Source organism: Fringilla coelebs (assembly GCF_963513975.1).
Source record: "Fringilla coelebs genome assembly, chromosome: 1".
Lineage (NCBI taxonomy): Eukaryota > Metazoa > Chordata > Aves > Passeriformes > Fringillidae > Fringilla > Fringilla coelebs.
In genome coordinates this window covers 51,507,782-51,529,884 of record NC_140028.1, presented here as the reverse complement: position 1 = coordinate 51,529,884, position 22,103 = coordinate 51,507,782, and the positions used below count along the sequence as shown (strand labels likewise).

The window sequence follows — 22,103 nt, the reverse complement described above, 5'->3', positions numbered from 1 at the left end:
CTGGGTGAAAAGCCGTGGCTGTTAAAAACAATTTGCCTTATACAAATGTCAGAAATGGACTCTTTTTTTGAAAACCATGATCTTCATTCTGTCTCAGTGTTAATGCAACATGCTCACATTAAAAGAAAAAACAGCAAAACAACAGGTGGCACAATGTTTATTGAGGAACCTTCCTCAATAAACATTGAGGGCTAAGAGGCCCTCCTAAGAGGGCTGTCTTTGAAAATACTTTCAGAGTGCTTATTCTGGATAGGTGCATAGTTCACACTGAAATTATGAGGTGTGTATTCTTACATTTAAGTGTTTAAATAGTGGTACTAAACCAGATTTAAAGCAGCAAGGGGCAGCTGGGAACATAGTTGCTATGCAAATCAGTAAGTGATAATATTATGGATTTAAGATTATTGGAAGTGTCTTGAAAGCTACTGCAGGCATTTTTTTCTGAAAATTTATAATTTAAATGGTATAATGTAGTTAATGTTTCGTGGATGGAACAATGGTAGCTCCCATTATCTCAGCTTAATTCTTATGATTAAGCAACAAAATGCCATGTCAGTACAGATCCAAGGAATAGCACCCATTTATGCCTTTAGGTTCATGCAGTAAATTCCTGTCAGGTGTGGCATTGGTCCAAACTATTTTAACTGTTGAGATTTAAAAAAGCCTCAATTACATGAATGTAATGGGTAACTTCAGTGGAGAAACCACAAATACAATCAACTTGACGAGGTCTGTCATTACATGCAGTAAGTATTTAAGTGTCAGCCAAATTGGTGTCCTTTTTCTCTCTTTAATTTTTTAGAGTAAGGATAAGTAGTCCTAATAAGTCTTCAGAATTAACCATCTTAGTGATTTATAGTAACATAGTTGGCAACTAGTCTTTAAACCATGGCTTTGTTAGCTGTCAGCTTACTGTCATTCTTACCTAACGTACTGCAAATACAATGTGCTGGTCCTCGTGCATTTCCTTTGAGGTGTTCATTTCATAGGATGATTCCACAGCACTTGCCAACAGTCAGGTGCAATTAAATATGCAGTTGCTCTCTTTGGCTAGGTTATTTATAATTCCTTTTGGCTGAAGCATCACAGTAATGAATGTGAAATACTCTAAAGTATTTTAGACCCTTTCTTGATACAGCAAACAGTAATGTGATCTCCAGATAACAGTCCCAACAGAGGGATATACCCTATTCTGAATAATCAGATGTGGTAGTTTAAGGTCAGGAGCAATGTCTTCTGGCAAAACCAGGAGACACTCTTTGTGTGCTCCCTACATGGATGAAATGGGGCAGATGCTGAGGAGCCCAGACTGTCTGGTTTTGCAACACAGATTGCATGAGTGGTTACTTTATCTGGCTCTGTGTCTAGAGGTTTTGTTGATATCCATTTCTGGGTGCAGTAGTGTAGCAGAGCTGTAGTTTTGTTTAGATTACAATCCTTTCCATGTGTGCTGCAGCACAGTGCATTGTATCTTAGAGTCATTATTTATCTTTGTCACAAGTAGCTGGAGATTGAAAACATGTAAATTATTGCTATCTTAGAGTTTGATGTTCAGAGCTGTGGACCTTTACTGATACCTGAGAGCTGAAATTGTCAACCTGTGTGACCATAAAATGTATTAAACTAGGTATTATAGTACCCGCTGCTAGAGTAAAAACTGCTTAATACGAAGAGTGCTGTGGGTAACCAGCAAAATTGTGAAGAATGCTAAAGGATAGACAGTAATTCTTCTGGAACTTGTGGGTCTTGGCATGCAGGACTTGGCAAGGTAAAGGCTTTTCATCTCACAGAGAGCTGATGAGCAAAATAACTCATGGAAAATGCTCACAGTAGGTGGTGATAGATGGGATGTACTTTTTGCCTGTGTTAGAAATCACAAGCCCAGTTTTGGTCTGTGGTTAAGTAACCGCAGATAAGAAATTAAGAGGGAAGGCTAATCCAGACTGCTTCAAAAAAGAATGACAACTAAAGTACACCCACTTTGTACATTCCTTATACCAGGTTCATATTACTGATTGCATAATGAAGGATGCATTCTGCCAGGAAACAGTTTTCCTTTGGTACTGAGCTGCACTGCATGTTGAGCTTCCCACCTTTGGGATCCAATGAGAGTGTTGGTTCTTTATCAAATAGCAAACGTAGCTTGAGCAAGATGCAGAAGCTATTAATGCTTCTTGAAATCTTAACAGAATGTTAGTTTTAAGATTTTCTTTCTGTCATATTTATAAAATGATGATACAGATTTCTTTCATTCAGCACTTATACAACATTACTTAATTTACTTGCTGTACTCAATTACTAGTACTGTAAATTAAGTATTTTGGATATATTTTTGTTTTCTGGAACAGATTCCTTCAACTCCTTTGCTTCCCAATCCATATATGGGAGCCAACAAAGCTTCTAACTTTTTGCCATCCACTGTTTATTGCAAATGCAGTTCTTTGCTAAAAAACAAACCAAACAACCTCATTTCTGTGTGGAATTTCTTCCCTTTTATTATTATACAGTATTTGTTGACAAACATTGAGTTTTAAGGGTCATTTTGAAATTTACTGTGCTCTTCTGTTGTAAGAAAATTTTTTTAGAAAGATCTTCTATTTATGAACCTTTCTTCTCTTCTGCTAAGGCTTGCAACTGTAGCAACGCTGGTTCAGCCAATCTCCAGTGCGATGTGTTGACAGGTCAATGCCAGTGCAAAACTGAATTTGGAGGACGGGACTGTTCCAGGTGTGCCTTGGGCTACAGGGACTACCCGGACTGTGTTGCCTGTGACTGTGATCTGAGCGGAACCAAAGCGGAGACGTGTAATGGCACCGAAGGAGTGTGTGGTTGTGAAGAAGAAACTGGTGTCTGCACCTGCAAGGTACCGAGTCATCCATCCCCTTCTGGGAAAGCATTAGTGCTTTCTAGACATTGAGCACATTGAAGTCAAGGAGGATACAGGGCTGGAAGGGCTTCAAAAGGCCATCTGTGTCACTCATGAGTACACCTAGATCATTGCTAAAGGATTTCCTGTGACAGATCTTACTATTAGTCAGGAAAAATTCAAAACCATTGAAGTTTTTCTGTTTGTACACATTTGGTTTGGGAACACATTAGTTCAGATGATAAAGGCTACTTTTTTGAAAATTCAAATTATAATGATAGGAAGAAACCAATAAATACTAAATGGAGAATCTCAGTGTCTTTTGAAATATGTTTATGTTGCAAGTTCAAATTAATTTCCTTTGCTGGAACCAAAGACTGCTTAACAATAACTCAAATATATTGCTAATAGTGAACTCTCATATTCTTGTATATAGGGGAGAAAACATTAAAAACACAGATAGTATGGATTTTTCTCAGAAGGTGGGAATTGTTTCTTGAAGAACTGAGTGATAGAAAACTTACTTCAAGACAACAAATTTAAGCCTTCATAGGTCTCTGTCCAATCTCTAGTTAAAGGTACCATTGGGCATTGACTGTACTTTTCGGTGTTTCTTGAGGTTCAGCTTACCAACTGGGGATTGAGTGCAAAAATAGACCCTTGGGAAGAGATTCCTTGATTCCTATTCATACTGAGCAGTTTATTTGGCTTTTAGAGCTCATTTTCAGATGCAGGTTTGGGAGGAAATTCTGTCTTGAGTTGAAATACATAGCTGCTAATTTTTGATAGGCAGTCAAATATATGAGCTTAACTTAAATGTCCTGTGGTTGTTTGTGGGGAGTTTTGTGTGTGTGTTTCTTGGTTTGGTTTTTTTTTTTTCTTTTTTTAAGAAAGAAAGCAAAACAGCATTGGAAAATAATGAAAAAAGGAATGTACTGCACAGTAAAACAGATTGCATGCAATAATTGATACACTACTATGTAGTTTCTCTAGCAACTAGTTTTTCTTCAAAAAATAATCATAATTCGTTTAGACAGAGAAGTATTATAAGTGTACTGTTACTTTTTTTTTTTTTAATATCCTTCAGGAAAATGTTTTTGGTCTACAATGCAGTGAGTGTAAACCTGGAACTTTTGGTCTGTCTGCTAACAATTCACTAGGATGTACTCCATGCTTCTGTTTTGGGATGTCCACATCTTGTTCAGAACTAGAAGACCATGTGAGAATTCCTGTAAGTAAAGCAATATAATCACACAGAGACAGTTTGCTGTTATCCTCATGTTAGGTATCATGCTGGTGTGCACATTTAATCGATCAGGCTGAGTGTCCTGACTGGCTTATGGGGCCAGTGGCACGGTCAGAACAGAAAAGAAAGCAAATGGTAAATGGTCATACTCTCATTTCTGGAACGTAAATATCAAACATTCCAGTTTTTTGGGTTGGGCATTTATTACTCTTAAGATGCACTATTGACTGTTTTAAAGCAGCTAAGATTGTTAACAGGATATTTTGTTGAATGAATTTTTTGCTCTCTGTGTTGCAGATAACATTAACTCCAGATCAGGCTATTGTGCATGTAGTAACTCAAAGTAACCTGACTGGAACAGTGGAAGGAGTATTTTCACAATTTCCTGATATTTTATTGGATGCTGCCATAGTGAGAAAATACCTAAATACAGAAACATTTTACTGGAAGTTACCAGAGCAGTTTCAGGGAGACCAGGTAAGAACATTAAATAATTTGAATGCTCTGTAGATAACTTCGTTGTCTGATAGACACTCCTTTACTCTAGAATAGTAATTTTATCTTCATAACCTATTTCTATGTTAGTTCTATTCTTGTAAGTCATAATATTGTAACTATTCAGTGATAGAACTTACATATAGCAAACACAAACAATATATTTACATTACCCTTTCCTAACAAGATTTTTCTTGACCCTGTAAATTGGTAACACCCATATTTAGTTGCTTCACAGATTCTGTGGTGGGGAAACAGTGATATGTTTGTTTTCATTGTAGAAACCTAAAAGAACTTTTGACCTTGATGCTAGAATCAGTATATACATCATGGAATCTCTATTGCTTGGGAATTGAATGTAAACTGAGTGCACACCTAAGATTGCTTTTTAGAAATATGTATTTTACCTTGGTGGAAAAGCCACTGAGTTTAAGTAAATTTTCATGTTTTATTGCCAATTCTTCAAAGGACTGGCAGTTTTCCAGTCTACAGATGATGTTAAGATATTTTCAACTAGTAGCTCAAACCTTAGAATAAATAATAGTAATAATTTTTAATCCAAACAGCTCATGGCCTATGGAGGGAAGCTGAGATACACTGTTGCCTTTTATGCTTTGGTTGGCTTTGGAACCTCAAATTTTGAGCCACAGATTCTAATGAAAGGAGGTCACACCAGCAAGCTGGTCATCTATGTAGACATCCCTTCTCCGGAAAATGGAGTAAGAACTGACAAGGAAGTAGAAATGAAGGAGGTAAGCCAAAACACAGGCAGGAACACAGCATTACCTTGAAGTAAGCATGAATGTTCCTGGTTTTAATAATAAATAAATAATAATAATAATTACTGTGTTATCTTTCACTAGGATTCTTGGAAGTATTTTAACTCTGTGTCTGATGAGCCTGTCTTACGTTCTGACTTCATGTCTGTGCTCAGCAATGTTGAATACATCCTCATCAAGGCAGCTTATGGCCAAGGATTACAGCAAAGCAGGTAAAGCAACCTCTGATTGCATTTATTTATTGTATTGCATTACTATGATTTAATTTACAAATTGCCCCAACTGAGCTATGCAGTAAAGACTTAGCTCAGAGAAATTTACAATTTCATATTTAAGACTTGAGTTCTTCCTCTGACAAGAAAACATTTATGACTTTTAATTGCAGCAGAATCCCTCTTGAATTCTTTTTTTGTGAAATACTAAATGACTCTGCTGCTTACTTTGATAGCAAAACACACAAAGGAGAACAGGCTGATGCAGTGCTCTGCAGGACTGATGATATAGTTAAATATTTTATATTTTCTGAAATATTCCTTTCCATCTTATTTTTATGGATATTGAATTTTTTGTTTCTTTTTTCAGTTGAAGCACATGATCCCCTGAGTTCTTGGATTTGTGTCAATCTAGGTGTCTCCTGTAGCTTGAAACACTCTTGGGCAGTGGTAATAAGATAGTCCTCCCTCAGAACAGCAGCATTTCATTACCATTTTCCAGAACTGTTACTAATGAGAGGGAGGGGATGGGATGTTATAATTTCATCTGTCAATCTGGAAACAAACAAGACAAGCAAAGGTGCATCCAATGGAAACCCAACATCTGTACATCTTCACAGCTCTGAAGAAGTCTGATTCTACCTCCAGATTTTGTGGTTTTTTTGATTCACATGCCCTCAATTATCTTTTTGTTAGCTCTGTCCAAAATTGTGGCACGAGACAAATGCAGTTCTCTAATATCTCTGAGGAAGAATTACATACTCTTGCACGATGGGTTTGGGAAGTTTTCCAGATCAAGAGGGGAGGGATCAACCTTTATTACTTTGAATAATTTCTGATGTGTTTGGCTGTAGATTCTTAAGTCCCATAAATAAGTTAAAAATGTTCAGTTTTTGAGATGGGAAATTATGGAAGATTATGTATTGTAGCCCTGCCCTTGAAGCCTGAAATATTTTTGGATCTTGTTTTCATGCTGCTTAAGATGTTCACACTCTCTTCTGCATTTATCTTGTAGAATTGCAAATATCTCAATGGAAATTGCAGTCAGGTTTGAAGAAATGCATCTAGGCAGACCTCTAGCTCATCTTGTAGAGCAATGTAGGTGTCCTGCTGGTTACACTGGATTGTCTTGCCAGGTACTGAGCCCTTGAATCCTTTTTGTGTGTCTAATAGTGTGAAAGTTAAAAAAAAACAAAACAAAACAAACTTTAATGGCTTTTAAAATTGTTGTTGCTATTGATAGCTGTGATAATTTTACTTTGTTCCCCTTATAACTAGAGCTGTGCTCCAGGATACTACAGGGGGAAGCATACAGAACTCAGTGTAAGAGAGCCTCACACTCCGATAGCACCTTGTGTGCCATGTCAGTGCAACAACCACAGTGAAACCTGTGATCCTGACACTGGGAAGTGCTTGGTATGTACGTCTTACACATTCTTCTATTGATTTCACCTGAGGGAAATGGTAGTAACTTGTCCAAGGAGTTTTTAGGAGAAGTATATGGCTGTACTACTTGGATAAAATGTGATTTCTCCCCCCCCTACAATTTATCATTTATCAAAACTGAATAGTTTCCCTTATGGTCCATTCAGTAAAATTAGCAAAATTTTGGGACAGTAACATGCTCAAAATCATTAATTATTTTAGTTTGAATTTTACTTTTAATATTACTTCTGTATTGGTTGAATTTGTCTGTTTTTCTGTAAGACTTTCTGGGCTTCTGGACAAGGTCTGCTTAGTCACACAAAAAAAAAAAAAAAATAAAGGATGCAGTAAGCCATACAGCACCACAGACTTAAATCAAAGGTAAATTCTTTCTCAGGAAGAGAATCCTCTGGGCAGCTTTAAATGAGGCTTTTTTTTTTTTATGCCCAGAGACTACAGTATTGTAGGTATATGCCTCAGCTAAGTTGATTTGCTCACTTTTCTCATTTTATCCCAAAGGTTGCAAAGAAGGGGTCACATAGGACTAACACATTTCCTCTCTCTTATGGTCTGATAGGCTATGGACAGCAAATTCTCAATTAACCAAATACGGCATATTAAGTCCATTCCCTGGTATTGCTCAGTATTTTTTTTCTAATTATTTCCCCCCAGTTGCTTTATTTTTTCAGTGGTGACTGGGTTAGTTCAAAGTCAACTTCTGCTGAATTCATTCTTGAAGTTAGTTTTTAAGTGAGTTTCCTTAGTCCTTCAAGCTTTTCTAAGCCATTCTTTTGCTTTCAGGGTTGTACACAAGTAAGTCTCACGAGTAAGAACTAAGGTTCTCACTTTTGCAAGGCTAAGATGCATAGGTCTTTTACAGAGGTGAATATTCATCATTCTTCCTCTTAGCTTCTTGTTGAGGGTTAGCAAGTCATCTGTGTCTTGGGATTACTTCTCAGACACTTCCAGCTGAGTGGTGTAGGCAAGAGAGTTAGTTTTCACCTGACTTCAGCTCCCATAAAATGGGAGATTGCATTGCTACTGTTTACCTCACCAACCAAGCTAAAATACACACCAGCAGGTACATGAAATACAGAATAAGAAAAAAGAAAGGTTAAAAGAAAAAAAGGAGGAGGGAAAGCAGAAAAATGTTTTTGTTCACTCAGGGGACTAGTCAGTTAAATTGTTTATAATACCAATTTAGTAGTTTAATATTAACAGCACTGGTTATTGATCAGTACTCTTGACAAATAAAATGTAGCGTCTGTTAATCCTAACTGGGGATAGTCCTCAGCATTTGCTGAAATACTGAAACAGAAAAACCAAGTATTCTGTTTAATTTTTCCTTTTTGCATGTTTGTTTGTTTCCTTTGTTTAGATTTTTCGTTTTGTGGGTTTTTTTAGGATTTTTTGTTTTGTACAGAGATGTCCTGACTTGAATTGATTAATAGCAGCAAAAATATGTAGACTTTATGGAAATTTAAAAAAGAAATTAGGTCAGTCTGCCTGAAGGAGCATTCACATAAGAGAAAATATGCTGGCATTCTGTTTGCATAAAAAGTTTTTTCACTCAGAGAATGCTGACCAGGGGGTAGTGACATGTAGAGATCGTTGTTGGAAACTGTACACATATATTGATAAAGGAAATAAAGTTACTCCTGTTGTTTGTTGTTGTTTTAAACCATCTGAATTTTGTGTCTCAGAACTGCAGAGATAACACAGTTGGTGATTACTGCAGTGCTTGTGCTCCAGGCTACTATGGCAAAGTGACTGGATCTGCCAATGACTGCTCTCTCTGTGCCTGTCCCAGAGCCAACCCTGTCAGGTAACCAGGACTTACTAAATTCACTGTACATTTTACCATTCCCATTTCTTGTGTTGTTTGTCCAACCTCCTACTCCTCTGCTCCTCCTACGCTATGGCAGTAGGGGTTGGTTATTGTTATGTGTCCTTAATTTTTAGACATTTGAATGCTGCCTATTTTTATTTAGTAAATTGCATTCTGAGCTGTACTGATAACTCTATGAAATTTTAAAATAAAAAGATTAGGTGATAAATGGGTAATTTTTTTCTCTAAGACTGTAACAGACACATAGACTGTTTTATAGATAGTTGACTAAGTTGCTGTGACATTGTTTAGTATCAAATGTGAGTCTCCTTCTTCATTCACAGAACAGTACTTTTGTATTTACAAAGATTCAGGCCATCCCCACTCAGTGCAGGAACTTTTCATGAGATCCCTCATGAATAGCAATCATGTTATTCATGAGGGGAATAACAAATAAATTTATAGATATGCTTGTTTGGTAGAGGAACAGTTAACTTTGTATTTTGAAACAAAATTCTGTACAGGCTGGGTTTTTTCTGAAGCTTAAGAAGCATATTTGTTGTTTGCTTTTGTATAATTGAGTCAGAATGAGAGTCTAGCAATTCTGGAGTTTTCATGCAAGTCTCAGTTAAATACATAAAATAGTCATATCATACAGTATCCATTTTGCATTGTCTTACCTTTTCAAAGGAAAGCCATAATGTGCTCTAGCATGTTCTGCAGTAATGGAGCTGTATTGGGAAAGCAAACTTAACTAATTTAAAGTACAAATTCTAGAGAAATGCAATCAGATTAAACAGAAGGTGCTGTTGCTTACAGTATTTAACCTGTGACTGAAGGTGTTATCTGTCTTTGTATGGTCTTTTATTTATCTGATAGCAGGTATTTGTTTATCCTTCCCCTAGTTTTAGTCCCACTTGTGTCCTGAAAGGTGCTCATGATTACCACTGCGATGCCTGTCTCCCAGGATATGAAGGACAGTACTGTGAAAGGTGAGTTACACGTGATGTTCCCAATTTATTCCCAACTCCCCAGAGCAGTTTGGTTAATATGAGCCATATGTGCACTCGGATTATTCAGTGTTCATAAATAAGTGTATAAATGAGCGCTCAAGGACTTGGAGTGATTTGCTAGTTACTGTTGAACTATTAATAACAACCCCAAGCCGTCAGTAAATGTAACATCTGATGTCAGGATGAATGCCCTGTGATGTTCAGTGTGCCATTCCTCCCTGTAGGTGCTCCCCTGGCTACTACGGGACCCCTCAGCTCCCTGGTGGCAGCTGCCGCGTGTGCCAGTGCAATCCGGGCGGTTCCGTGCACGGGAATTGCGACGGGGCCAGCGGGCAGTGCCTCTGCAAGCCGGGGGTGACGGGACAGCTCTGCGAGGAGTGTGAGCCCAGGCACCTTCTGCTGGAGGACGTGTGTGTCTGTAGGTGCTTTTTAAATTGTTTACTTTCCCGAGGGGCTGTGGTCTGCTCCGGTGGTATTTATGTGCACGTGGTTATTCCCTGGATGGGTTTATGATGTCAGGCCCTGGTCTTTCTGTGAAGGAAAGAAACCTATTGGAATAATTACCAATATAGCCAGATGGGACGTGCCTGAGCTTGTCTGGCCCTTGCTGCTTGACCAAATAGCGGCAGCTGTGGTGTTTTCACCCCAGAGACACCTTTTGGCTAGCTGGATGCTGCAGCTGGCGGCTTGGAGGCAAGTCCAGGCATGCAGGAGCTGTGGTGGTCCTCAGGTTTACCTTTGGTAGAGAAACTTTAAGGTGGTGGTGAAGGAAAGGAGTTGGTTCTGATGGAGGGTTTCGATCCAGATCTTTATTCCTGGTCCACAGCCCTCTGAATCCAGCAACAACTCCAACAGAACTCTGGACCGTGTGGTTTGCTCACCCTTTTACCTGGGGGAGGTGGGAGGGAGGGAACACGGGGACCAACCAGGTACAGGAGAGGTGGTCTTAAGGGACAAAGGACACCTGGATGGCCCAATGTCCCCCTGGGGTGGAGGGCATCTTTTGAATTCTGCCAATCACTGGACGCCCTTCTGGAATGCCAGGATTGACAGGCAGTGCTCAGCAGGGGGCAAGGAAGGGGGAAAGAGAGGTGACTGACACACCTGGCAGGGAATTATCAGGGAGGAACCTGGGGTACCTGAGGCAAACCATGACATCACACTCCAACAGAAACCCTAACAACTTATTATTTGTGTGAAACAGAGAGGTCTGGAGAAGGTATTCTCTGGAGGTCTCATCCAACCTCAACCATTTTCTGAACACAGAGGAAACTACAGTAGAGATCATAACGTCAGCGAAGCAGTTAATCCTTAAACTGGCTTATTTAGTCTTACAAATAAGATAATTTTAAGACTTTTGCTGACTGTATAATATCTAATTTAATGCAAAATCTTGAATTCCTATGTCATTGACCTTTGGATATGAAGTTGCTGTAATAATACTTTTGGAATTATGCCAGGTTTATAGGCATTCTCCACCAATAATAAGTCATATTCCCCCAATAAATACTCTTGAATTCTCTATGAGAGTGTAAGTAGCAGAAAGGCACATCTAGTACGGCAATCTGCTTCTATAATAAATTGGGATTTAGAACTCTGGTTTTATTTTGTATAAATAAAAAAAAAATCTGAGAAGTAAATGGAATTACAGGACTGTAGGCATGAATTTCCTGTCTGCCATAACCGTTTGACTGAGTGGCTTCAACCTGGATTTATTAAAAAATAGCTAAATAGGCTCAATAAGCTTATAATACTGCAAGCAGCTCAATAGTTAGCAGGACCAATAGGGCTCTAATGTGTGCTAACCTAAGGAGAATGTGTTTGGAATAAGTTCCCTCTTGGGCAAGAAGGGAAAGGCAAGGCTACAAATCTGTACATTCAGAGTTATTATACTTTATCACTCTTAACTCAAAAGATGAAGGCACATACTGTCTAAATCAAAAGTGCAGTATTTTTGTCTTCATTTTCATAGTAATGCTGCTTTCTTAAATTTTTTATTTAGCTTGTGATGACAACTGCACAGGAGTTTTGTTAAACAGTTTGGACAATCTCAGCAAGGCCATGCTTTCAGTGAACCTCACTGGTATTGACCGTGTGCCCTATGGGATATTGTCAGAGCTGGAGAATGCAACGCAGCATCTGAAGGTAAATGAACCCATTTAACAGCAGAAATATTCAGTCACACTTTCAAAGCAAAACTTGCAGGCATCCACAGGTGCTAGTAATTTGACAGAAGGCCTCCTGAAGTTCATATCTTGAATATGTGGAAGTGATACCAGATTAAGACCATTATGTTTGCTGTGGAAATATACCATAAGTTATTTGGCTGCCTGCATAAGTTTCTTTTCATCTGTTGCAGTGGCATTTAAATAAATGGATTGATATATTTTTCAATCACCAATCAGATTTCTGAACGTGCTGTATTTATGTGTTTTGTGTAGATTATATGCCTTCTTAAGTCTGGCCAGCAAGAGGAATAACTTTCAGTGGTGGAATAGAAACAGCAGGCCAGGTCTTCTCCCTTTTTGGTCCCTTTGCTAAAGAGCTGCCAAGGCATAGATTTAGATAGATTCTCTGGAGTTCCCTGGGTCTTTCCCTGGATGGATGTGCTGCTTTTCCATTAGCAAGGGTGCTTGGGGTGCAGCAGTTTGCTTTCTTTTTGCTGTGTGGCAGTCCAAGTGCTTTACTCTATCCTTCATCTCAGGACAGTAAAGTCAGGTGGAATGTTTCAGTGTTGGACACTTTCAGACTGCTTGGGGCTAACTTCCCTTCAGCTCCTCCCCCCCATTAAACAAAGCACGAAATACCACTTTTTGTGATTCCAGAAGGTCATTTGTTGTTGCTGAGGAATAGGTTCATGTGGCCTCTGCACAAAAACATAGATAAACAGGAACCTCCCTTTTTCATGACTACTAAAAATAAGCACATTTATTGGTAAGAGTCTTCTCAGTAATAGTCAAGCAGAAAAGCTCTGAGTCAGAAACAAAGCTATCTTCTTTGTATTTCATCATATCACAAGAAAATCAAAATAATGTGAGTCTTTTTGCACTGCCAAATTCAGCAAATTAAAATATTGAATTATAGTTTCTTCTATTTAAGATATAAGGCAGAACGAATTCCAATCAGTGTGCTTCAAAATGTTAATAATTACAATAATTGATGGCAAACTTGATTAAATTATATGTTTATGCTTCAGCAGAAGTACTCTTATCCTTTAATTTTACTTGCTAACCTTTTAGTTTAAAAGCTCCAGTTATGCTTCCCTTCCTTTATGTCCTAAGGCATAAGTGTACTGAACTATTGTAATACTTCAAGGATACTATTCACTTGCTTTCTATAATTAGTTTGTGTTTGTTTGCTCCTGCACCATCATCTTTTACTTGGAAACATTATTCATATGTATTTTTTACTGAGCACTTTATAGCAAAGAAAAGTCAAATCTTACGTAAAAATAGGGGCAGTTTCTGCTTACTTCTTAAGTAAGTTTAGCTTTCTTGACTATAGTAAGTTTGTAGTAAGTTCACCTTAAGTAGTTAAATAAGCTTCTACTTACTTCTTACTTTTTAAGTTTTAGTATATATGTTTTTTCAATATTAAAATGAAATCAAAGCCAGATGTCACTGTCTTGGAAGTGGGTGCTTAAAGTGATATAAAACTTCTTGTGACTCATGTAATTTTATTTATGTTGGGCCACAGTGTTTTTTAAATAACTTAATTGTGGGGGTAAGTTGATAGTCTTTCAATTTTTCTCTGTTTGGAAGCAGGTTCCCCTTTTTCTGGACATTTAAAGATAACCTTGCCTTTTTCCTTGTATCAAAGAAACTGTGGCCAGAGGCCCTAACATCCCCAAGGCTGTTTCTGTGAATTACAGATCTTCCCTGAAGGGCTGTCCCCTCGCTGTGCTGCCTCTGCCTCATGCTGGTAGCTCAGGAACTCGAGTACTTCCTCTTTTCTGTACCTTTCTGTGTGTCCTTTGCTAATGACATTATCAAATCTGATTGTCCACTGGAAGACTTAAATAGTTCTGTGGTTCTAGTTAAAGCCTCCTGCTTTACTCCTCCTGATACCCCATAACTTTGTTGCTGTCCTGACCTGCTTTTTTGAACTAGGCTTTTAAAGAAACCTGCAGGGCTTTAAGGCTCAAGAGCTTTAGCTTTCTCTTTCACTTGTTTCTCATGCTGAGGAAAAGACTTTGAAATTTCCATTTGACACAAGGCTGGATACTCTTGAGTATTACTTTTTAAAAAATTTGGACTTTACTTATATGTGTGTGTATATATAACTGTAAGTTATTAGGGTATTTACAGTGATTGGCTCTGAAACATCTGAAATCTAAAAATAACCTTTCCTAGACTTGCTCTCCCTGTAAGAGATGCCCTAAGTTTCTTTGCATCTTTAGAGAAGTGTGTATTCTCTTTCAGGCCTTGACTGTATCAAATATAATAGACTTGGGTACAATGCCCTATTTATTGCTGTATGGTGAAGGTTTGAGGTGACCTTGAAGGCAAATACAGCCTATTATTCTTTCTCATTGACAAAGGGACCCACAGGACTGCTGATCTCCAGGGTCATCCTCACAGATACACCCTAGTGCAGCTGTTCTTAAAGGACCAGTTGCTGAAATGATAGCAGCCATGGTACTGGATGAAATATTTAATGTGAAGGGCCTTGAAACTCCTCAAAGTAGTTTATTTGGGCAGCTCAGACTGTGGCATAATTGAGAATTAGGAATGCAGAACTGTTGCTTCCTTCCTTTTTTCTCGATTAAAAATACAACATAGCTGGATTCTTGCTTATTTAAAGAAATGGTACACTGTGTTACATGAACTGTGTGTATGTAATTACTTTGTCATCTTGTGTGCTTTGAAAATCAGTCCTTTCAAACATATAAATAATCTAAATAGTGTGCATAATTATTTTTTTCCCAACTTTTCTGGACCTACAACAAAGTCTTCAAATTACAATGAGCTGTCACTTCTCATTTCTTATAGAGGTCTATAGTTCCTAGAGATGACCCAACTTACTCATTAGATACAGCAAAAGAAAATCTTCTGAATTTATCAGGAGGAATTGATTACTTGCATGAAGAGGTAGGTGCTGGCTTCTTTATTCTTAGCCTGTCTGGAGAAATCATTTGAGATTTCGTAGCATAATGGCAGAATGCTAGAGACCTGTTCAGAAATTACTTAAAATCTATAGAGTTCAGTGAAAGAATTCAGTCCATGCTGTAGTCTTCCTGAAAAGTGGAATTAGTTGCTTTGTGGAAATCTTCTGCAAATGACAGTGGTTTATGATATTGTCCAGGAGATTTACATGGTTTCTGTTAAAAGATTTTTAGTACTGTGTTCATGTAAAGTTCTAAAACTGGAGAGAGTGAGTTACTTTTTTCTCATTGGTTTTAAGAAGTGGAGCTTATTAAAAGTTATGTCATAGCTGAATGTTCACCAAAAAGTCCTTGATGCTTGTAGTATTGTATTTAAAATGATCTCAGGGGAAATAAATCTGTTAAAGTCTCACAGGAAAGATAGACAACATCTGTATTCTTTATCCAGTCTTAACAGAAGAATAATTGTAGGTAGGAAAAAGACCATAGTACTTCAGCCATTAGATCTCATTTGCAGACCAAATGTTCTTAAAATTTTCTGGCCATGTATAGAGAATCTAACCAGCTGCTTCCACTGAGTGCTGTTATTGTATTGCATTAATATTGATGTGTCCAGAACAGTGATTATCTTAACAAACATTAGTGGTACCTAAAATATTATGTAATATTTACTTAGTTAAAGAAATAGCTTTGCTAATTATGAGCTTTCTGATTATGGAAATAATTGATAACTCTGATCTGAGAGTCTGGAACTTTAAACACAATTAAGGCATCTGCAAGGATGGAAGCATCAGAGATTTGTAAACCAGTTAGATCTACCTTACCAAAAAGCATTGTTTCCTTAAATTAAAATTTTCTCAATATTAAGAAAATAAGCATAAAAACCATAGACAAGAGTCAGGATTTAATCTTGGTTACAATGGAGTTTTAGGAGAACTGTGAAATATCATCTCTGATTTTATTCTAGACAACTAGATTTTTGAAAAAAGCTCAGCAACTAGACACAATGACTCAGAAAACCAGGAATAAAAGTCAAGAACTGACTGGCTTTATTGACACAGTGCATACAACCATCAAAGGTATCTTGTTTTTAAGATATTTCCCTTTATTGATAAAATTTAGTAAGGGTATGTCCTTGGCAACTCTCAAAGTGCTATGTACATGGAAAATGCTACAGTTTGCACAGGGGATTCAAATATGTTATTTTTCTTTTAATGGTATGACTAAATTGTTTATTCTCCTTCTCAGTACTTGCTGAAGTTGCTTTGTCACTAAATGAAACTCTGGGGCTAGATCTGCCACTGTCAAATGCTACATCTCAGAGCCTGCTGGATGATATTTCTGCCCTTTTGGATGCATTGCGCAAGAAGGATTTTGTTCAGCAGCACCATAATGCTACCGCAGTCCTAAAGTAAGCCTGTTCTACCAAAAACTTTATTTCACATATGTCTCTGCCATGCAACGTTGCTTTTCTGAAGAGATATCTGGAGAAACATTTTGCCATAATAAGTGGCAGTGTGATAGTTAGCCCAGGTGGTGCTATGTGAACTTTGCTTTGAAGTTACATGATTTGGTGATACTTGGTCATCCCATGTGATACAAATCAATAATAAAGTCTTTTAGAAGTCTGTAAAATCAATAGTAAAGCCTGTTAACTTGGATGTGATACAAAATTCCCTTGCAATAAGTCAAAAGACTCGCTGATTTCAGCTTCTTTCAGATCTGACCCTAATACACACCTCTGTGTTGGTTTTGGCTGAAAACTGTCTCAGTCAATTGCAAGCCCAGGACATGACAATTGATTGTCACTGGAATATGTAACACAAAGATCTGCAAATAAAACTAAGGCATTTTTTAAGCATTCGGAGCCATTGATTGTATTCTGTTGTCTTGATTCGTCCCCAGTTGAAGGCTATTTTGAATGGCTTTTATAGTCATTATTAGTGCTTATTGCCAGACTTGGCAAGATAAAAAGTAACTGTACCAAAAGTCAGCAAATTTTTTGTTCCACTTTCAGAAATACTAACCAATGCCATATCACACCAAAACCTGTAGGAATGCTAATATTGGCTTCAAGGACAAGGATTTAGACCAAAGTAGAATATTTCTGAAAATTTTACTTCTCTTTTTTTAATTAAGTGCTTTGGATTAAGCAGAATAGTGTGTTTGTTTTGGTAGCATGTCCCATTTTGTTCAGCAGACTCTTTTGCTGAATATAGAACTATATAGAAACTATACAGACATGAAAATGGACCAGAAATGTACAATTTATTCTTATTAGGTACTTCAAATATTTCAGCAATTATGTTGTTCCATAGTAACAGAATGTTCTGACTTTCAACATCAACAGCTTTTGAGCTGTTATAGAAGGTGTTTGCAAATTAACTTTTTCAGTTATAGAAATTTCTGAAAGCTTTCTGATAAGGGCCCTTTGACAGATCGAAGAAGAGAGTTAATAAGTTCTATAAGGTTGTTTGCTCTGCAGAATTTCTTAAGCAATGCAGCTGTAAATTCGAAAATTATTTAAATAAGCAGCTTGCTAGTCTGTATTTTAGGGAGTAGATGTTGCCACATGACTCACAGTGGACTGAGTTTGTGATAATGTACTTTAGGCAACAATTGTAGCTGAGGTCTCCACACATTTGCCATGAAAGGCAAAGGCCCCAGACAATTTGGAATATAACCTTTTTACTCTATGCTGAAACAGAAGCTATTATTGACTAGTAAAATTCTTTTGATCTTGGAACTTTTTTAAGGTGGTGGCTTCTGACTGAAGGGACTGTGAATTTTTGGTTTTAGGAAATACATGCAAATGCACATCTGCTATTCAGTAAGAAAGATGGAATGCATTTTGCTGTATATAACTGTGAAATAAAGTAGGTTTCTCTCACTTTGGCTAAAGATCTATGTTATATGCACTCAGATTAACAAGGACAAACATTTATGTAAAAATACCATTTCAGTAGTTGCAATGTTCAGCATATGTGCTGAAATGAAGAGAAACCAAGGAATAGACTTTCAGGATAATTATAATTTCTGTTCCTTCAGTTGTGGAAAGTGTTCAGATGAAGATGCATATATTCCCAAATAGAATGGCTGAAGCAATTAACAGCTGACAGATTTTGGAGACCTTAATATTTGCCTGGTAGTCTCTGTGCTGATTAAAAAATATAAGTGCAGAGATTGTTCATATCAGTGTTCATTTTAATGAGGCTCTTTATTTTTATTTGATATTTAAACTTTTCTGGACTCTTGCATATATGTTCTTTCAGTTCTGGTTACTTGTTTCTTTCCAGTGCCAATCCTTGTAAATGGTATTTTGATCCTACATTCAAAATATGAATCACTACAATTAGGAGATAGAGTACTCCCAGGGGAAATTTTCACAGAGATTTTGATGTGGCCGGGTATGTCCCAAATCAAATCCAAACAAAAGTGATTCATACTCACCCCTTTTCCCTCTTGTCGTTACATGCAAAGTTTGTAAACTGCATTACTATCCTCTCCCCAGGCAGTCATCGTTTTTTGTGGTAAGATAAATAACTAAACCACCATGTATGCTGTTCTAGAAAAAAAGTGGCAGACTTTAGTAGGAGTATACAAATAAATTAATTTCACATGACACCATTTTCTCCTTAAGAAATCCATGCCTAGGTTTCTCCTTTGCCGTTTCTTTAAGTTCTGATTCCTCTTCTTTTTCAGAGCTGCAGAAAAGTTGTTGACCCAGGTTCAGAAAGAGTATCTCAAACCCCAGCAGGAACTTGCTGAACTGAAAACGAATGCCAGCCAGTTCTTATCAAAGCAGAACCACAGACTGCAGGATGCCCAGGACCTGGTGAACGAGGCACTCGCTAACATCAATGAGACCCATCGCTTGTTTCCTCTCATCTCCAGCAACCTGGCAGAGTTAAATGTAAGACTGGACAGTCAGTGTTGCTGCATAAGAAATACCAAATATGTGATTGTGTTTAAAAGCTGATATTTTACATTTTTAAACATATTTAAATGTTTTAATGTATATGATACCTTAAAAATTTAAAGGAAACCAGATCCCTGTTTGAAAACCACAATATTATGTTATGTGAACTCATCAGTATAGCTGGCTTATCAGCCTGCTGTAAAACACTTGATTTATGCTATAGGACAAAAAGCTAAAAATAAAGGAAGGTGAAGAAATCTCAACCATGCTCATTAAAGAAGGGGAGGTCCTACTGAATGATGCTGCTGCTCTTGCCCAAGATGTAGAGAACTCTACATTTGTAAGTCCTAAAGTTTTAACATCCTCTTAGAGATTCTCAAGTTTATTTTGCTAGAGAAATTAAAAAAAGGAAACTTTTTTTTTCAGAACGTGGAAGTCCACCAGGATGGGTTGGTCCTGTGGAGCACCAAACTGCGACATCACGTGGATGAGCTGGTGATGCAGATGTCTGTGAGAGGAGTGCTTGACTTGGTATACAGAGCTGAGGAACATGCCACCCAGTTCCAAAGACTTGCAGATGCACTAGAGAGGTGATCAACTCAAGAATTACAAAATTAAGAGGTTTACATTAGTGTCAGATTTAATAGGCAGAGGCCTAAGTCACTAAACTCATTCCCTGCCCGTGCTTTGAAAACAGAAAATTTTGCTTGGAGTAACATTAAGCAATTCTTGACCTCACCACAGCTAGATAAATTCAATAAAGGAAAATTTAATATAGATTAGATTTCAGATGCTTATAATTTCCTCCTAGATCCTGTATCTGTACTTTTTTTTTGAGTTTCAGACAGGGGCTTGTTTCTGTTCTGTTTAGGCAATATGATTTGTTAGTTCTAAGGGTCTTTATAAATTGAAAAAATCAACATAGGCAAAAGGGAGCAAAATGGGAGAAAAAATAGATATGGAATGGAAAAAAACCAAAACAGCAACTAAGAAAATAGAGAAAAGCCCCGTAATTGAAAACCTTTTAACGTGGTCTTTCGGTTCAAAATAATGAATTGAAAGCCCCTTATGCAACATTGGGCAAGGTGTGCTCATTTTTTTCAGAATGCATCATGTATTCTGGAGAGATGTGCATGTTGTAATTGAAGATATGGAACTCAGTGCTTGATTGAAACAGGATTGCTTGTTAATTGTCTATTCAGTGACCTTTCCAGAGTAAGAAATGTGACTCTGAACACAACTGCTGCTATCTACACTCACTCCAGCGTTAAAAGTGTGATTGAAAGAACAGAAAGTTTGGCAGATGATGCATCTAGAGTTGTGAATGGCCCCTTGGATTTAGTAAGTATCAAAATTAGTATTTTAATTTGTCTTTCCCTTTCTCATTTAGGAATATTTGTTTTAATTGTTTCTGCACTTGCTGAAAACTTAAGTCTTCTTGATAGAGGCATGTCCTTGATGGCAGCCTGTCCTACCAGCTAGTATGTACTGTATCCTGAATCCCTACTCCAAGGCAGTAATGACACCACATCTCAAGTTCTGCTTACCTTGCTTTTCTCTCTGCCACAGTACCATTTTCCCTTTGTTTTGTTTGCTTTTTAATATCTAATGCATACTTATCTGGACTAGACTTGATTCTGTGAGGGTTTATGTCAGGTGTCTGATGTATTCCCATAGAACTTAAATTCCCAAACCTCTAGTGCTCCCTTCTGCCTTTGGAATTGTTCAACAATCTCATTATTTCACCTATCCCTCTTCCGTTTCTATCTGGGTATTGCCAACCACAGCTGCTTTGCTTAGTAGAGGACATTTCATACCAAATGTGTGTTTGTGTCTCATCTACCATCCCTCTGCCTTCAAAGATCATCAGATTGTTACTGGAACAGTAGGTTAGAAAGACCACACCAGCTCCCAATCTGATCTTAACAGTTTCCTATAATTTTATTTCCTCCCTTACATGTCTTTGTCAAACTTGTTATAAATGCACAAGCAGGTGTGATAATGCATTTACATGACAGCAATCTAAATAATTGACATTGTTTTCTGAGCTTGTATGTTTTTATATAGCACTCTGTCTTATTAAAGTTGTCTGCAGCATGAATCCTTCAACGTGTTTTTCCAGTGTTTTCAGTTGGGGAAAGGTAAAAAATGCCTCTAAGACTGGATTTTGAAATATCTCACTTTAAAGTGCTCAGTGCTGGAAATTTTGAATTAGGTCTGGAGTTAGAATTTCTAAAAGACAACACTGAATCACTAGCAGTATTGAAACTAAAATTTTGTAGGTTTTGTTTCATAATTGTCTTTTTTTAATCATTAAAACCCAAAGACATTCAATGTCACAATCTTGAATAAAGGATAGCAACTTGTATTATTTTTAATCGATGCTTAATAAGGTAATAAATAGAATAGCTCATAAATAACAAGAATGTTGAATGACTTTATGTAGGTGTCTACAAATTCTTAAATGTTTTTACTTGAATTTCTGTTTTTCATATGTGGCAAGTTAATGTCTGTGTTTTTTAGCCAGAGGAGTCTTTCAGTCTTCAGGGAAAAGAAACTCTACTGCTTAGCTCCAAATTTCAGAATGAAGCTAAAAATCTGAAGAAAAAAAGTGATGGTCAGTTCTATAGAATTCATATTTCTGCCGCTATTTCTTTTCCCCATTTTCTGTTTGGTGCTGCTTTTTTTCTGTAGTTCTGTATTTTTTTAAATGAGCATAAGCTAAGGTAAATATATATATATGACTATGATCATATTATCATGTAGTTAATATTAATGTTTTATGGATTCTCATAGTATTTTCATTTTTTGGGTAAGAATAAAATTTTTTTCTGTAAACGTTTAAAAATTTGGCCTTCACTCTACCCCATTTACCTGTAAGCAGTGCTTGCAATGGCTGTTTTTCCAAACTTTGTGAATTAAATCATTAGAGATTGTGTACTAGACAAAGAGAAAGCAAAATTCTTGAAAATTCCATTAGTTTATTTAATAAATCATGGATGACACAGGTATATAAGATGACATGTTTAAATCCTATTCCTTTTTATTTGTTCCTGCTGGACAGCTAAAATACCAAAAAAAGCTGAAGTTCTTTGTCTCCATGAACTCAAAAATGCTTTTGGTTTTTCTATTAGTCCAAGGCAAGGCATTGAACCTTGATACTAGCAAGATGTTGAAGTCTACACCATGAAAATTCAAAAGCATTTTGAGCAAAGG

General features: G+C 37.1%; 1 protein-coding gene across 1 annotated transcript in view; it reads left to right on the top strand.

The window, feature by feature from the left end:
* LAMA1 (laminin subunit alpha 1) overlaps window positions 1-22,103 on the top strand; it is a gene marked incomplete at its 5' end in the record, with an annotated part of 98,700 nt that overhangs the window by 54,019 nt on the left and 22,578 nt on the right. Inside the window, 19 exons of the mRNA XM_084212751.1 lie at window positions 2,627-2,863; window positions 3,954-4,097; window positions 4,410-4,589; window positions 5,174-5,359; window positions 5,471-5,598; window positions 6,614-6,734; window positions 6,877-7,014; window positions 8,727-8,848; window positions 9,757-9,843; window positions 10,089-10,282; window positions 11,867-12,009; window positions 14,856-14,954; window positions 15,936-16,047; window positions 16,217-16,379; window positions 18,671-18,881; window positions 19,111-19,227; window positions 19,314-19,477; window positions 20,090-20,232; window positions 21,415-21,504. Of these exons, the coding sequence (XP_084068877.1) occupies window positions 2,627-2,863; window positions 3,954-4,097; window positions 4,410-4,589; window positions 5,174-5,359; window positions 5,471-5,598; window positions 6,614-6,734; window positions 6,877-7,014; window positions 8,727-8,848; window positions 9,757-9,843; window positions 10,089-10,282; window positions 11,867-12,009; window positions 14,856-14,954; window positions 15,936-16,047; window positions 16,217-16,379; window positions 18,671-18,881; window positions 19,111-19,227; window positions 19,314-19,477; window positions 20,090-20,232; window positions 21,415-21,504 (2,779 nt within the window). The remainder of the gene's footprint in view (window positions 1-2,626; window positions 2,864-3,953; window positions 4,098-4,409; window positions 4,590-5,173; window positions 5,360-5,470; window positions 5,599-6,613; window positions 6,735-6,876; window positions 7,015-8,726; window positions 8,849-9,756; window positions 9,844-10,088; window positions 10,283-11,866; window positions 12,010-14,855; window positions 14,955-15,935; window positions 16,048-16,216; window positions 16,380-18,670; window positions 18,882-19,110; window positions 19,228-19,313; window positions 19,478-20,089; window positions 20,233-21,414; window positions 21,505-22,103) is intronic.